The 18,022-nt window shown below is 42.3% G+C and overlaps 1 protein-coding gene across 3 annotated transcripts in view; it reads left to right on the top strand.

Moving 5' to 3' along the window:
- The first annotated feature begins 7,701 nt into the window (after window positions 1–7,701).
- rasa1a (RAS p21 protein activator (GTPase activating protein) 1a) overlaps window positions 7,702–18,022 on the top strand; it is a 30,272-nt gene continuing 19,951 nt past the window's right edge. For 2 of the 3 annotated variants that reach the window (XM_050050484.1, XM_050050485.1), the window contains exon 1: window positions 7,702–8,981. In XM_050050484.1, the coding sequence (XP_049906441.1) occupies window positions 8,431–8,981 (551 nt within the window). In that variant the 5' untranslated portion in view covers window positions 7,702–8,430. Of the gene's footprint in view, window positions 8,982–14,298; window positions 14,689–18,022 lie in introns of those variants that run through there. The other variant, XM_050050486.1, reaches the window with a different exon arrangement.

Here is an 18,022-nt window from a genome sequence, read left to right as displayed (position 1 = left end):
CAGCATCTGACTTAAATTATGTCTCCGTGGAGATAGTAGTTTTCAATCCACTCCGACTGCGACCTGCATTCACACAGAAAGGTCTCTGTCCACAGAGGCAGCCGTCTGTCAGCAGCAGCTCCTAGAGAGCTGAGGGGACAGCGGCAGGCCAAACAGCCTTCACCAGGCTGACTGACAGCAGACATTTACACAACCAAAATATTTTGCATGTCAGCTCCACAGGAAGAAATCAGCAGTGTTTGTATTCATTGATTCAGTGATTACACAGCAGGATATTTGTTTGATTTAAACGGATTTCTGTCCAGATAATGCTTCACTAAATACGTCAGAAATAGTGTCTGGATGGAGATGACTAAAATCTTTAGCTCGAGCATAAGTTCAGAACGACGCAAGACCATTTAATTTCTGTTCTGCAACACTTATCAAAAGTGTCGAGTGCCTTTTAAGACCTAGCTTACACAACGTAGCTAGCTAATGCTTACGTGCAATAATGTTTATGCATGCTAAACAACAGTTCAATCCAATCAGTTGTAGAACTATGTGTGTTGGCAGAGCCAGATGAATGATTCAATAGACATGCAAATCATAATCTGTTGTCGCCTATTACATCAACTAATAAATAGCACTTGTAGAAGTGTCGTATAACAGCAATATCACACTCAAGGTCATGCTGTTGTACTGAATATCATCATGGCTGTGATTCAGTCGACTAAATAACAGCTGTGATGATATTCAGTACAACAGCACTCCCTCTTATGTGATATTGCTTAATTATTCTGCATGTGTACAAGAGTGTTGACAGTCACTTCAGTTAGAAACAAAACTGTGACCACATGTTTTACTCAAAAATTAACACCAAACCTTGGTGCAACAGAGCTTTCTGGTGACAAGTTGTCTTTATTAGAAGGGTACTTGGAATTCATTGCTGATGTTGTTGCAAGTGTCAGTAAAAACAAGATAGATAGTGAGAACTGTGCAATAGCACCAGCGTTGATTTTCCAAAAATAGTGCTGCACCTAAAGTTCAGATGTTCAAGAAGTTTGAGTCGTTAAATATGGTGTTTATCAGTCTCCTTTGTTGAAGTTGTCCTCGTGTCACAAATTGAAAAGTTGTGCATGCAGAGAGCTGCCCATTTTCTACCACTATCCCTCTGTGAAAGTGTGACTGAGGGGGCCATGTGCTCGCTGTCCCCCTCCACCCCTCCACCCCCATCTCACCACCGCTCTGCCCATATGTGCATTCGAGTGGCAGCTGCAAACTCCCCCGCTTGTCCTCTGAAAAAAGAAAGTGAAAAACAGCCCCCTGCACCACAGCGAAAGCAGGAGAGCTTTTCTGGTCAGAGCGTGTCTGGCTGCCACTGTGAGTGTCAGGGAGAAACAAAAAGGAAAGAGTGGAGGCTTCTGGTGTCCATTGTTGCAGGAAACAGTAAACCAGTCATTTGTAAGGACTCTGTCATCTGCAGTATTCATCCATTAAGAAGAGAACTCTCTCTTTTATGTAATTTCACACTGTTAGTGATTAAGTCGATGCATTAATTGTGTGCACACACCACACACACACAACCTGCAGCTATCCGCTAATAAAGCACCACAGTGGCCTCCCCATCTGCCTTCTCCAACTCCCTTTGGGGACCGCAGGAGGTGTAGAACAGCAGACTGTGCCATGGCCTGCTCAACACATTAGTAACTCACTGACACACAGAGGCCGGGCGGGCACATACTGCACATATTGAGGCAACGCCAGCGGAAGTCTCATCCGGCACCAATTAGAATATTACAAGACAAGTGTGCAGGCAGGAAAACAAATGCAAGAGTGTGCTGCACACGCAGACACAAATATGGAGCAGGCCTCATACTTCTGTCTCTTTCGCGCTCGCTGTTTTACATACACCACAACACTCAATGAAATGTCACCTCGTACATACACACACACACCAGATCTGTTCAGAGACAGATGGACCTGCTGCCTCCTACAGCATAATACCCATCTTGTGCAAAGGAGGAACTGAAGTCATGTGAACTGTTAGTATACCAAACAGACCAGAAGAAAGAAAAAAAAATACAAAACTGGAACTAGCAACAGGAGGTCATGGTGGACTGATAACATGAATCTTAAATGTCATGGATACATTATACAAAACATATACTCCCAAACATAATTTATAGATTATTAAAACAGATTTAAATGTGAGCTAATATATGCGTACTAACAACAAACACTACAGCACATCCTGGCACGGACTGAGACATATTCTCAGGAACATGCTCACTGGAGTTATTTTTTCAGATGACATCTTAGGGTTTCATGTCACATCTTGAAATTCTCATTGATTATTCACATATGGTATTAAACTTTAAGCATCAGGCTGACATCGGACATGGCATAGGAGGGTTTCATGAATCCCATGAAAGTAATGGTGGAACACCAAGCCTACTTCTCCCAGGGACCTTTGCTCACGCCATCCATCCATGTGTCACTCACTCCCTTTTTTAAACTTTTATGGTAATCCGGTGATTTATTCACACAAGTCCTGATGGGCCTGCAGGCATCGTGTTCTTGAGCTGAGGAAGAGGAGGCAAGCAGGCTTGTGCATTCACCCAGGCACTTGGAACATATGTGTTAATGTGTGTATCTGACCCCAGACACTCCCCACTTTGGCACTTAAATGTAACACTATTGGGTTATTCAGTTGACACATTATTATGAAGATTTTGATAAAGCTTCCTCTTTGTGTGTGTGTGTGTGTGTGTGTGTGTGTGTGTGCGCGTGTATGTGAGAAGGATATCAGATTGAGAGACTAAGAGAGGAAGTCTACGTACATGTATAGCTTGTCACCCTCACTGCTGTGTTACAGTTTGTATCTAATGTATGACTTTTACCTTACACATCCTAACCACACAGAATGAAAGACGAATGACACACACTCGAGCCTTGGTTGCTGCAACAGCCGGCCCACTTTACTCCCCCACAAATGGCAATGAAGAGAGAAAGAAATATCTCATTACACTAACACAATCAAGAACCAATGACCACTTGCAGTGGGTAATTCATTTACATTTACTAATGTAGGCGAGGGAGCTTTTTTTAAATTACATTAAAAAACAGAACGCTACTGCTTCACATCACAGGAAACACGTCAGTGAATGCAAAAAAACATCATTGTCTTCAAAGGCGTAGGAGGGTGGAGATCCTCCCATGTGCTGCCTTTGAGGGCAATGAAGCGTTATGATAATATGACTATTAATATGGATGAGGGCCCTCAGTCGACACCCAGTCAGGCTCCCCCGTGGTACTCAAATCAGTGCCCATCCTCAAATCTGACAACGCAGTTATGGTGAAACAGAGCAGAACAGCCAGGCTGGCCTGCCGTTCTCCTTCACACACTCCTTCTCCCCTTGGCAGACCGTCAGCGCTGGCCCGGCTCCCATACTAACACACATGCAGAGATACAGAGATAAAGACAAAGACATGAAGGTGTACACAGATATAGACAAAACCACAGAATACACACGCTCACGTGGGTAAAACTCTTGAGGTTAGATTTCGGACTTGCTTATTTAACGCCACTTGTTCTGGCAGGCCTGGTCCCAGCTTGGGGATTCTTTGATTATTGATTGTTGGATTATATGTATTTACTCAATATTTCCTTATTTTTTACAGAATATTGTCAATAGTCGATGTCATGTCCATATCTGTGTTCGTCAAGAAGAAAATAAGCTGATAAAAAATCACTAGTATCATATGATGCATATTGGTGTATGCACTAGGTCTGCACAATGTCAGGAAAATATGTGATATGCAACAACGCTGTTGAATATCGCGATAACAATGTTAGGCTACTTGCTAGAAATAAACAGATATTAAAGTTAAGCCAGTTCTGCCTTTCTGCTACTTTCAGTATACTGCTAAAATACAACCACCTGAATTAAAAAATATGGAAGGAAATGATTTCCAATATTTTTTTTCATCTAACAAATATCACTGAGTGCTATATTGCAGTCTTTTGCGCTGTTTTTATTGTGCTAGTTGTTATCGCACTGATGATAAAAAAATGATATAATGTGCTGCTACAGTATGGTTAGCAACCACCAGCAGTTTTCGTATATGCAAATGTCTAGAAAGTGCTTGTTTTATGATGTATGGCTTTCGAACATCAAATATGATAACTGGCTCAAAAGAGGGGCAGAGCCTAGTTGTACAGGGTGTAGGCTTTGCACCAAAACGCTTGCAGCATGGAGGAAGTGGCTCTGGTCAGCCATGCTAAAAGGAAGAAGCATCAAAACAACTAAAAGGCTGCTAAACAAACTGCCAGCGTTGGTAGATATTTCCATATCCATGCTAGATAACTTTGCTGCTTTGTGTAAACTGTATGTGTGAACACAAAGCTGTTTCATTCCAAATTCCATGCTGCGTTTTTGCTGCAATGCCTGTCTTAGGGCCGTACTGGAGTAAGAGACTCATCTTGTACACTTTTCTCTTTTCATCTACTTAAATAAAGTCGTGGAAATGGAGTAAAATATTATGGAAAATTTATGGAAAAGTTTTGACAATTCATTGGTAAAAATGTGCAGGAACCCTGAATGACATCAGCGCTGACTGACACAGAATTGGAGGCCTTTTTCACATGGCCACCATTTTGAAATCAAACGCTAGGCTGAGGTGGCAGATGTCCTAACATCAGGTGGTATTGTTCATGTATTTGATTATCAATGGAGAATGTGAAGGTACATCATGCTGTGTGAGATGGGGGCACCATCTTGTGAGGTATGCGTTCTGTTATTGCATTTACCAAAGTTTATGCACTCACACCAAAAACACAATAGTTTACGATGTCTGGGTATGTGAGTGGAGGTAGGGCATTGTGGTCTGTAATCCAGCCTCGGAAATGTCTGCAAACAAAGAGGTGAATCCACATTCTTGTAAGCATTCTACTTTTCTTGGCATGTTTTTGTAACATAATAATCCACTGCATACTTTACTAGTGTGTTCACAGGTGTATAGATGTTGCTAGGCAAGATAATGAATGATTGGAGACAACAAATTGAAGACAAAAAAAATCCAGAAAATTTTATTTCATACCACTAGTGGAATGTAACAGGGTACATTTACTCAAGTACTGTTAAGTACAAATTTGAGGTACCTGTACTTTATTTTCTTGTGATGCCACTTCTACTTTTACTCCACTACGTCTGAGAGGGAAATATTGTACTTCACGACTTTTATCTGACAGCTGGAGTCACTTGCTACTTCACAAATTAAGATTTTTGCATACAAAGCATATGAAACAGGATTCTAAGTTATCAAACAAAATCATGTTCGGGTTTAGTGTTATATCCATATGATTGGCAAGAAGAACAACAATACGTTAACCTCTAAAGGGTATGAGATCTCATTTTTCTTCCTCACACACCTCAGGGTCAGAGGTTGAAATCAAACACAGAAGGGTTACTCCACCTCTCAGCAGGTATGAAGCTAGTCCTCCCAAATCATCTGTATGCCAGGTAAAGGCGATTAGCCACATCCTGTCTTCAATCTCATTACACTCAGTATGGTAGGATCCACAGGACACAGTTGCAATGCCACACAGAGGCAGAGGATGATCCCAGTCGTCCAGATTACACCCCCATATCAAGCTAAATGAGGAGAACACAGGACCTAGCAGCAGTGAAGCCTATAGGGCATGGTGACACAGTAAATGCAGGGGCCACTGACGTCTTGAGAGCAGGCTGTTGTGCCACCTCAAGAGCCCACTCATACTGGAGTGCCCCGCGTGCTTAATGAGCGTGCTTGAGTGTATATGACTGCGGCTATCGGTGCGTGTTTGCGTGTTTACAAGTGAGCATTTGTGTGTTTCAAGGGAAGTAGCTTTTATGGTTACATGTCAAGTCAATGTCAGTCTTTAGATTTCACAGTTCACTGACCTTCTGTGTCACAGGACTTGACGGAAGCCTGTGCTGTAGCAGAGAGCGTAGGCATCAGCTCCCTGAGTGACCCAAGGGAGCGCAAAGTGTACTTCCCTCTGAGTGGCAGTTTTTCACACCCTGTGCCGTATACCTCTGTGAGCAACTCAGCATGAGAGCTTTAAAATCCTCCTCTATCTACCTGTCTTGAAAGGACAGTCCAATCGCAGTACCAAAAAAGAACAGACAGATGAGGGTTCATAGTTTGAGAAAAAGACTTAGACAGAGAGTAAAACTCCAGTGAGCAATGAGAAAGTAGAGGGGGATATCCAGACATCTGTGCCAGTTGCTCTAAGACGGATCAGTGTGAGGTGGAATGGAGATGGCAGCTGCAACGAGGGCATGGCTGGAGATGGTGAGTGGAGACCAACGGTGGCCCGCTGCTGTAGCTGCCCAACACTATGTCAGCTCTATCAGGTCAAGTTTAGCCCATAGCTGACTTACTGGAGCACACAAATCACCCCACCCTGCATTTGAATGTTTAAACAGGTATTTAAAGTTTACCCAGGCCAGAATTTAAGTATAAGTAAAATGCAAAAACGTTTAAATGTGCCAAAGACACGTCACTTGATCAGCTGCTGAAACCTACTGGCTAATGTTGCTTCTGATCAGCCCTCACTGTATGTTATTGTGCAACAGCTCATGCACGCGTCCAGTAAAAATAGCTATCCCACATGATCACACATTTGGTGAAAACTGCACAAACACCTCCTTAGTTGTTTGCTAAAACAACAGACATCAGCAGACATTTGTTATCTTCCCTGGCGATGCTCTGCCAGGCCTGCACTGCAGCCATCTCCACTCCTTGCTTGTCTCGGGGGGCATTTTTGTCTACAGTGTGGTGTACAGTTGTGTTGTCGACATTATCCGACTTGGCCAGTCAAGCATTCGGCTGGAAAAAAGGAACCCTAGGTTGCCTGGCCTGGATCGTTGTCTTGCTACAATGTCCTAAAACTCTACAACTGTGTATACTGTACAAATAGATAGTCCCATTGTGTCCTTCCGCATGAAGGTAAATACTCCAAACAATTGAAAAGCTATCACTGTGCTAATACTTTTTGACTGCATTGCAAAAAGCCACTCTGTGCTAGTCAAACCGAATGAGTTAAATTTAAATGGGATGATCAGTCCAGCTAATATGAACAAAGATAGACTTTCTGTCACAAAGCCAGAGCTATATTCAGACTGTCTTCAGCAGTGTATGAATGTGGTAATTAAAAACTCTCACCAGACCATATGCATATTTCATTTAGTCATCAACAGTCAGGCACAAAGAATGAATACAATGTCCAGGCCAAGGAGACTGAATGATGTCAGTCCAGTTGACTAACGAAAAGGAAGAATCCTCGGATTGAAGCAGAACAAGGAGCACAATCAATAAGAGATTTTAAGATTGCAAATGAGTCCAGTTGTCTATGTGGCATAATGTGTTCATGATTTTACTTAGAATAAAAGTCCAGTTCAATATAACATAAAAATATACTAGAAAATATGTTACTCCAAGTCTCTATAAGCCTGGTTTTGATATACATCTGTGCTGCTTGCCTGAAAGGGTTAAGGTCTGTTTACTACCTACTCTCTGACCCTCTGCAAATATCATTATTATAAGCACTGGGGACATTATTAGATTTAATATATGTTAATATCAATTAGGATACAAGTCCCATTTCTCAGAGCACTGATTGAAGATGTCATGGATTGAAGGGGTGCCGCTCTGTGTTCACTTGGCTGTGTCTGCTCAGTGACTGGAGAGGAGTGGGAGAGGGAGGGGAGAGAAGCAGCGCAGCAGCGGGCAAGCCAGCAGCCCTGAAACCCAGAAATAAAGGCGAACTTAGCTTGTATACGCAAGAATAATTTACTTTGCTTTACGACATGGCACTTCGCACAGAACAACACACAGTTCCGGGGATTTAGGCGATAAGGCTGGGTCGTTTGTGGACTCTACCGGAGACGGCTGGAAACTCACAAGGAAAGAAAACAACAACACTGGAAAAAAGACGGGGGTTACACACAACAGTGACAATAAAACAACACTCCCCGACAAGTGGTCTGCCCGGTGCCGAGGGTGAAGTCCGAGCAAAACAACAGGAAATATTGGTAAATTGATATTCTATTTGAAACATTTTAAATGCTAGTTGTAGGGTAGCTTTTCTGCGTGAACTTTAAACTCAGGAAACAATGAAGACATAGCGAGCAAGAACTCATCAAGTGTCTCGAAGCTGCTAGCCATCCCGCTAGCGTTAGCTTGGCTATCTCACAGCTAGCGAATGCGAGGCGAAGCTAACGCCCGCTAGTGCGGCGAAGTGAGCTAAGTTAGCTTGTCGGCTAACGTTAGCTGGCTAGCTAAACGCGTTTCGAGAAACTTTTCGTGTTGTTTCCCAAGAGCCCAAACACTGAAGGAGTATTGTAAGAACAGAGGGGAAGGGCAGGTTCCCTTCTGGACTTTATCCCCTCTACGTATTTTCCTAATATGATGGCTACGGAGGTCAGCAGTGAGGATACGGGCTCGGTCACGACAGGGACAGGGGTGGCAGGCGGAGGAGGCCCGGAGACGGCCCCTTTCCCCTACTATCCCAAGTCGAGCAGAGTGCGAGTCACTGATTTGGGACAAGGACCAGCACCAACCCTCCGCCAACATTCAAACACATTTCCGGACTCACTTCCCGACATGAGTATGACCTATCCCATGTCTAACGTTAGTGGGGATATGACCGGACCAGCGCTTTCCGCAACAGGGAGTGGCGGAGCAGGAGGTGGACATTCAGTTTTCCAAGGAACAAGCTCAGGGACTGTGGGCGGCATTTGCTGCTCTCCCACTTCGGAGGGTCCGGCTAGTCGGATTTCACCCACATCAACAGGCCCGGATGGGCCCACTGACTTCCCCCCACTGCCACCACCACCTCCTCCCCCTCCAGGCTGCGGGGTGCTCGGTGGCACTATGGATGAAAGCGACATGCAGGATGGACCGGAATACGAGGAAGAAGAGGTGGTGTTCCCCCTCTCTGCACCTCCCACCAACCAGTGAGTATACTACCAGCACAAAAATAGGTCTTGTTCATTGACACCTAGAAATCAACATTTTCAAGCATCCTGTACTTTTTGTTGGGTTCATTTCCTTCCTGCTGTCATGCACTTGAGGTCTGAATTTGTGTTGACTCCTGCAGGAACTACAGTGACTGCTCACAGCTATCATCAGTTATGATCTACACTTACATCCCACAATCATTACTTTATGTGCTAGAGATTCTTTATAACCGAACAGTCGTGGCCATAATGTAATCTAAATTTAACAAGCCCATTACCCTCTGTGTATGGTTTTCACACCTGCAAACATGTTATGCTTCTTAAAAGAATCATAATTACTCAGATGGAGTTGCATTGGCCGCAGAATGTGCAAGTGGTGATACATTGCATATTGAGAGCAGTCAAAGTAAGGTCAAGTTGTTGTTGGAGCAAATTGCAACACCCCCATTCAAAATAAAACTAACAACACAGTATTGGTGTCTGTGTGAAGATTTTTATAGTCAATATCATGCACACCTTAAAATGAGAGTGATGCATTCAGAGTAAGAGTGCAAATTTTGAGCATTTTTATTTATTGACAGTCTACCACATTAAGGATCAATAATTTATCAAATATGAAAAGTTTAATGAGTGTATAGAAGGGGCTCTTGGTCTAGTATGAAATCAAAGAAAAAAATTAAAAACAAAAAGGGAAAATTAAATAAAAGATGAGTTTTACTATGAAATGTAAGAGGATGTTGCTAAAGTAAACTGGTTAGATAAAGCATTGCAGGTGATAAGCACTCACTTCAAGTGAGGGCACTGGATGTTATTTGGGTAAGCAACATCTTTATATGCACTTTTCTAGTTGTAACAAAAACCAGTTGTGTCATGACTGCATCATGGGCTCTGAAATGCTCACAACTGCATGGAGTCCAACTTGAGACAAGGTGCTGTTTGATTCTTAATTACTCAACTGCTTAATTATGATCAAATGATCAGCAACTACCCCTTTACATTTGTAATCAAGAGGTTAATCAATCATTTTTGGCTGACTAGTGATTGGTAGTGTTGCACTGCACCCCCATAAAACACCTGTTAGGATGTCACTGTAATTGTGCTGTGTGCTATCATGCGAAATTGGAAATAGGGATGGGTTTGGAGGAAAAAAAATACAGTCCTCTGACTTAACAGACATTATGCGCAACAAATACAATATTTGTTTGTGATTAAAATGAAATAAGCATAAAACAGAGTATATGCTAGCCTTCTTTTAATTGTAGCATGGAAAATGCATCCTGTGCATTGTGTTTTAGAATTGCATCTCTAATTATAGGCATTTTTTATGAGTTTATCAGGCATGCACAAAAGCACATGTCCAAACGCGTGTGTGCTGGTGTTGTAATAACCTAAATACAGCCCTCCCATTTGTTACAGTCTCATTAGAGAACTGCTGAGCTTTGTCATTTCTGGCCCTCATACTGTAAGATATGGAAGTGACTGGGCCTGGAGTGTGGATTCAGCTCTTATTTTAGGAGCCACTCTATATCTCCCTGTCAAAATACAGAGGAAGGGGAAGGCCGGCATTTCACCAGTCTCGCCTGTGCTGGTAATGAACAACCCTAAATGGAATTAACTGCGCTCGAATCCAGGTTCTTGCATGTAGTACGACTGTGGAAGAGGTAGTTTTGCCAAGGGAATACAGACTTCTTCATGTGTTTGCACTTGGATTCCAGTTTATCAACTTGTAGGGTTGCCAGCAAGGCAGTGGAACAGTTGTCACTTGTGCATGAATGGCATTGATTTTCTTTGGTCCTGCTTGTTTCACAATGAGAGTCTTGTAGTCAAATGTTTATCAGGCACATTCACTAACACACATAACTTTGCACGCTGGTGAGAGTCAAAATGAATCTACTCACTCTCTCACTCATGCCTACTCTGAGATGCTTTACTCAACCCAGTTGTGCAAGGCACATACGCAACATAAGCTTTCCCTCTATATTGGGTTTGTGGTTTCGGTGAATTGCCTGTAGTGGTGATGAATGTACGGGAAAGCTGGACCACATTTCTTTAAAATTGTTTGGTTATTATTAGCCTTCAGTTTCCCAATAGGTGTTGTGAACTTGTGTATGATGTTTACCCCACGGAGGCCTACCTGGATGTAGATCTGTAGAAGGATAGCAACAAAAAACTACGCTCTTATTCTTTCTTTCCTTAAATGCCTCATTTTTGCAATCGACTAGTTTATCATCAGAGAGTTGCACCCAGCAAACATCTGGTTAAAACCATTGTAGTCAAATGCTGACTGCATACACAGTATATGTATGCTCATCATGAGAACACCTGCCACTGGCAATATAAGCAAGGCCAGACACAGGCTAGACATACCGCCTTTATTCATCCTCTTGTCTTGCAGTTAGTTCCTCCCAAGAACAGAGGAATTATAAGGTGCTGCCTTCGCCTTGTAATGATGACCCAGTTAAGGCGGGGGTCTGTCTCTCCTTCAGGATGTGCCACTGATCCACTGACAGCGCTGAGATGCCGACCCTCTGCGTGCTTACTGTCTCATCCAGTAGTGCTGTCTGATAGATGATGCCTGATCTAATATACAGGGATTCGGGCAAATACATCTCGGTCATGGACATAGCTCAAGTTTTAGCCTGTAGGCAATAAACTGAAGCTCATGGCCACATTTTATGACATAAAATCAGCTAATTGTGTGTCATGTTGTGTATGTGCACATTCAGCCCATGTGTAACACAAGACATGCATACATTCGTCTCGTCATGATGGAGTTTTATTTCCTCCATTGTGCCTATAATAGCATATGCCAGTGGCAAATCGACCATTGGCAGCATTGGGTGTTACATTCACAGCTGACTAGCCTGAATGATTCTGAATTTCACCCTGTCCCTTAGCTACATAGCTAGCTGTGTATGCCTTCTGTAATCGGGCTCTAAGACTGATCTTGTATTCCTCTGAGTTATGTTAGCAGTCTGCAAAGTGCATGTAGGAAGAGTGATGGTGGAAAACTTCCACACTGTTGGAAGTGGTCCCACAGTGTGTTGCACAGTGACTGTGAGAGCTAAACTTGGCACACTTGCAGAGTGCGGTAGAGTGAAAATGTTCGCGAGAGTGAGAGAGAGACAAACAGCAGTCACATTCATTCACACCTCCGTACAACAGTGTGTCATTCATAAACAATGGCTGCAGCAATGCAACAACAATTTTACACTGATGATAGCTTAACGAAGCGGCAAGAGTGAAAATGTCAGGTGGCCCTAAACTGCGTGCGTTCCTGCTGCCATTAGAAACCTCCGGCCCAGTGCATGAGCTTAAACAAACAGCACGTTGGGAAATGAGTCGTTGATTTTGAGTTTCCACGAAGATTAGCAAGGATTTCAGATCACAAAGGGTTTCCCCGAGGAGGTGGTGGTAGGAGGAAGGAGAAAAGGGGGAAAGAAAAGTTGGATTTGAAGATCAGTGGCTGTATGAATGAGTTTAGCACTTGGCTGTGGAAACAACTCTGTAACTGCAGTGTTAATTGAGTTACCACACTACCTAATTGCCCTTTGTGAAGGGAGGCAGAGACAGTGGAATTCTGAAATGGCACAGGATCATGTCACATAGCTTAACGAAGTTATTCCCTGACAGAGATTGTTCTCACTACCCAAAATATTACAGCACCTTTATAACAAAGCAGGGTGTTATTAATGGGATTGGATCAGTCAATTAGCATTAAGCCTGTAATATCCTGCCATACATTTTTGAAATTACTCCCAAGCTGGGAAGTTACATACGCTACTGCATTTTATATGGAACTGTGTTTGCATCTCGTTGCACAACCACCCCCTCAGGCTTCCAACCCTGATAGAGGAGGATGCACATGCTTCGAGCTGGCTTACTAGACCCATTGATTGAAATTCCAGTCCCACTTTTATTAGTGTAAGCTCTTTGCTGTGCATTGATAAGGCAAAGCCTATGGTTTCCATGCATTTTCAATGTGTTACGCAATGTCCTGTCATGCCCTTCTAATACCCACGCTGCCCTGCCTTTTCTCTCCTACATCCTGTTTTCAATACTTCTGAGCCACTCATTGTGGCCTTAACAGGATCCTCAGAAGCATTTCAGTTGTGTTTGACAACACCCAGGATTTTTTGATTTGAATGACTTTTCACATTAAGGTGTGCAGAATAATTTGGGTACTTTGCATAGAAAATGTTACAGTGCCAGGTTAATCCCAAGCACAACAGGACAAGTACTACAGGTGTGACTTCATACACAACAAGTATTACAAAGGTGTATATTTTAACAGCTGTCATTGCATTGTTAATTGCACAAAAGAGCAGCCACATAACTGAAAGCTAGTGTTGCACGTTTGCATTTTATTGAGATGCACTTTGTGTGTTGTGGATGTTTGTATAAATGATGGTTTAAGTTTTGCAGGAAGAGAATGTTCTTAACAGGACGCCCCCGCCTGTAGAAATCAAAAGCACAGGAGGAATACTGTATGGCTAGATGACAGGGAAGCCTATCACTGATGTAATGATGTTATTTCAGGGAGGCTGATTCACAGCAGGAAAGCCGAGATGTCGGCTTTGGTCCCTGTGTTTCTGGCTGGGCATTAAAACGATGATAGTTTGTTAGCATTCAGCCTGAGGAAGGCTGAAGATGCATGGATGGGCCTTTACCATCTCTCCATCTGTACATTTTACGTCTACCACTTTGTGCTGTCATTCTCCTGTCCTGACTGAGGTAACAAGCTGTGGCAGTCCATTGGGTGCAAAGCAAAGGAAAACCAGTTCACAGCTGCTGTCAGGCCTTCACAGCTCTCCACCTTTTTTTCTTTCCATTGTGGAAACTTGGGTGCACAAATATGAGTAAATGGTTAAGGGAATTTACATAATAGTTGTTTGGCTGGTTAGTTAGTGCATGAACCCATACTGTGTTTACATTAAAAGTTCTTGCGTTTGTTCATTTACTGAAAGCATGCTCGGTCCAGAGTTAAAACCATTCTTAAATTTTGAGTGTGCGCGATGGTCACGTCATTGTGTGCTTAATCTTTAAGCATGGTTGAAGCCATGTGTATATGAACTACCCTCGCAGACCAGTGAAGGTCACAAGGTTGTGTGATTTGTTTCCAGTGATGCGCATCTGTGTTTCTGAGCATTCATGGGCAGCACAGAAATGTGTATTCATACAGTTGGATGCCACTCCCTACCCTTGCTGTCCCGCTGCTTCAAAAACCAATAGGCAGCATGCTCATGATGCGTGGCTTTATGAGAGAGAAAGGGGGAGGGTAAGAGAAAGTCAGAGCAGGATGAAGTGGGAGCAAAGACGACAGGACTAGTTTGCTTCAGTTTCTGGAAGATCAACTTCTTGAGGATGGCCTCTAAAGGATAACAGACCCCGTCATGGTCCTGCAGTTTTCCTCAAATTAGTTAGCAAAACTAAATGCATGGGGTGTCAGTCTGCAACTCTGTGTCCTCCTGTTCATCTTGCTTCCATGGATGTTGCCCATTGACACTAGTGACGGAAGATGACTGTATCAGGGTGGCTGCAGGGTCATATCATCATGCCTTGTGCGGATTTAGAGCTACCTTTGCTCTGCTTTCCACGTCGGAGCTCACAGTTTTTGCCTGGCCAGCAGCAGTATAAGTGGACTCGGTGCACCTTGTGAGACCACTGGACGCAGGAGGGAGATGCAGCAGAGGGCGAACTCGGCGTAAGTGGGGCATCAAATCATCCCGCAACTCTAACCTAGCCTCCCCAAAAGTGTGCTGGTAGAAACAGCTGACAACTCCTGCTGATCAACAGTTTTTTAATTTTAGGATTTCAGTTTCATTGCAGTTGGTTAAAATATTGTTCGTTAAAAAGGAAATTAGTCAGTTTATTCATTTAATATTATACAGAGGACTTTCGTCTGTATGAGAACACTTTCAACCAACTGTGATCATTTCACTTTTCAGTGATAATATCATAAGAAATCGTAAATATTTTTGCTTGGAATAGTCTTCACTAGATAGCCAAACACTTCTGTTATGATGGTATATAATGCAACAGTTTTGTCTAATTAGATAATTCACAACCTGACACATGGAAGTAAGAAAATGTCATATTACATATGTAACTAACATGATAATATGTCAGGCAAAGACAACCAAATGGAATATATTGGCTCTATTTAAAAATGTAAGTGCGGTGTTTACTGGGCATTAAACTTGTGGGTAGATAACATGTTGTATTCAGTACCTCCTATAGAAAGCCGGCAGCTCCGCTGAGGTGCATTGCTAATGTACAGTAATGCAATGTTTCATTCATTTTGAGACTGATGAGGGCTGACAGTACGTCTTCGGAGATGTTTGAGTACAGCTGCATCCATCAAGACAGAAGACGATGAAGAGGAGAGACATGAGCTGGAGCAAAAGAGCTCACAAAAGAGCATAATGAGAGACAGACAGACTGACAGAGAGACGAGGTCCAACTCACTCAAGTCACAGCAATCTGTATCTGTCCTGTTAGTCTTATTGCTCCTGGAGACTTGGCTCCAGTAAACAGAAAAAAAATAGTTTGTCAGATTTTTCTAGCATGTGGTAACAATTAGGCTGTGCATAGATAGATAGATGGATAGACACAAATAGTAGAATCTTCGCTTACCTGAAATCAACATTTATAACTTAATTTTGATATCAACAGTATAAAAAAAAGATAATAAATGACTGCTTCAATAATCCATCAGCCAAGGCTTATTAAATGGTTTAGCTCTATCCATCATACTCTAGGTTTCATTACTTTTTAACAGTAGTCATGCTTGAATGACCCTGGTCAGCAGAGTATGCGGTGTCCTCATTTTGAGCACAAATATTTCCTAAGACTTGGTGTCCTTTTCAAACCATGTCGTTGCTTTTACGTTTGTACTATTTTTAGCAATAATTCCACCTTGGCATGACGACACACAACGCCCCAGATAATTTGAATTACCTTTTTGTACTCAGATCAGTCTACTGATGTTTTTGTCAGTCATTATTTCACCCATTATTGTGTAATTTCCTCCTATGCTGCGTATACAACATGCTTATGCAGTCAATGCTGTCTTTTAAGTGCTGTCTAAAACACTCTAATCATGAGTTAAGTGCACATTAATGACCCAGGCGATTCAAGCAGCGTATTCTATTTAGCCTCGAGTTTATCTGTACTGCTACATTTATATCGCTGTGTAAAAATGTCCGCATGCAACAGCTGTTACCTATTTAATTGAAATATTAATTACATAGCGGCATGATATGCACTCATATTTTCTTTTCTACAGTTATGGTGCAAGTTAGGCTAGTTGAGTTCCATTTGATTTCTCAAGTAAAACAATCTCATTAAAGAATTGTGAATTCATTTGTGGAAATAGTGCTTCTCTCTTTCTCAGGGAAAGTCTTATCATATTCTATTCTGCAGAATCTTTACCCTGGCCATCATCGTACAGTTTCTCTCAGACAATTGTACATTGATTCTGTATCTGAAATATTTCTTATTCCAGTTGTAAGAACAAAACTGCACTGTTCACTGCGTGGGCTTTCTGTGGCTTCACTGTGCCACAGGTTGTCCTTTCCAGATCAAAAGCTATAAACTACAAGAAACCACACAAAGGGTTTATGCGGCTCAACAGCACAGGCATAATCTACAAACAGTATGTCACTCTTGTCTTGTCAGAGCTCTTGTGATGCAACATTTTTAAGGCATTCAGCCTTAAAAATATAGCCAGAAGGATTGTATACACAATAAATCATGCTGCCATGCTTGCTGGAGCCTAAGCCCTGTGTTTTGGCATCTTGCCCAAGCTCACAAGGCTTGGGCATGTTCAATTTCAGCAACACACAGTAATATTGTTCTTGACGGCATGACACAATTAGTCGGACTATGCATATAACTTAACATCTATCTTAATCTTAATATCTATCAATTTATATCAGTTGACTGTGGGGGAAAATATGCAGAGAGATGAATGCCTTATCTTGAGCGGAACGTCAGTGTAGGAGAGAATCAGGACAGTGACGCTGCTTTCAGTTCATGTACTGACATGACAGGGCATTCCTCAAGTAGATAGTAGCACTGTATCCTATTACCGCTGTCATGGCTTATGCTCATGGCCTGTTTATCATAACACCCTTCCTGCCTAGTTTTCGCACTCATATCCCATGTCATCAAGGACACAGTTATATAAGAATGTAATGTAGCTAATACATAAAGCTACAGGAAACTTGATCTAAATTGCTTTTTCCAAATTCATAGATAGGTGTGATGTACAGTGCAAAGCTAAAAATCTCACAGACCTGAAAATACTTCTTCATTCTGAGTCTCCTCTGAATGTGCAGACACCAGACTACTAGGTGTGCGAGTTAGACGTACGGTAAATTAAATCGAGCAGGCTGTGTAAATAATGCAGATGACCTCAAGGCACTGTACAACAACAAATCCACATGGCTGACGTTGCTATGTAAACACACAACATACAGCAGTGAAGTAAAAGAGGAATACCACAGCTGTAAAATGTATGTTATGGTGCGATGAACAGCAGCCCAAAACAAAAATACAGAAAAGCAGCCTGGCCCAGCATGTAAACATATGAAGAGTTTGTGTGTGGCGAATACTGATAATCAATAACCCACTGGATTAAAGTACACCTGAGAAACAAGACTGGCTTGTGCAGTTTGTGCACCTGCTTGCTTCGGCAATCTAGTAAATGGCCCTAACAAGGTCTGTCTTTCACTCTGTTTATTTGCGACATAAAGTAGGAGTGGGATTCAGTAATTAAGCGATGCCAACAAGCTGTTTATTGTTACATGCCTGCCGAAAGCCAGAGCTCTATAACAGTAAAATATGGTAGGTGACAAACAAATATATTGCCTCCACCGTGTAACATTTAATTTGAAAACAAACCCCCAACACTGAAGCCCCCTTGCATCCTTCAGTAAAACAAAGCACTGTTCTGTATTGAGTTTTGGCTTAAATGTATGATGCAAACAGTTCTCCTTTTTCATCCACACTTGGAATAAGTTGCTTGGAATTTC

Source organism: Epinephelus moara, chromosome 8 (genome assembly GCF_006386435.1).
Source record: "Epinephelus moara isolate mb chromosome 8, YSFRI_EMoa_1.0, whole genome shotgun sequence".
NCBI lineage: Eukaryota > Metazoa > Chordata > Actinopteri > Perciformes > Serranidae > Epinephelus > Epinephelus moara.
The sequence above is the reverse complement of the archived record's forward strand: the minus strand, read 5'-3'. Positions and strand labels throughout refer to the sequence as shown.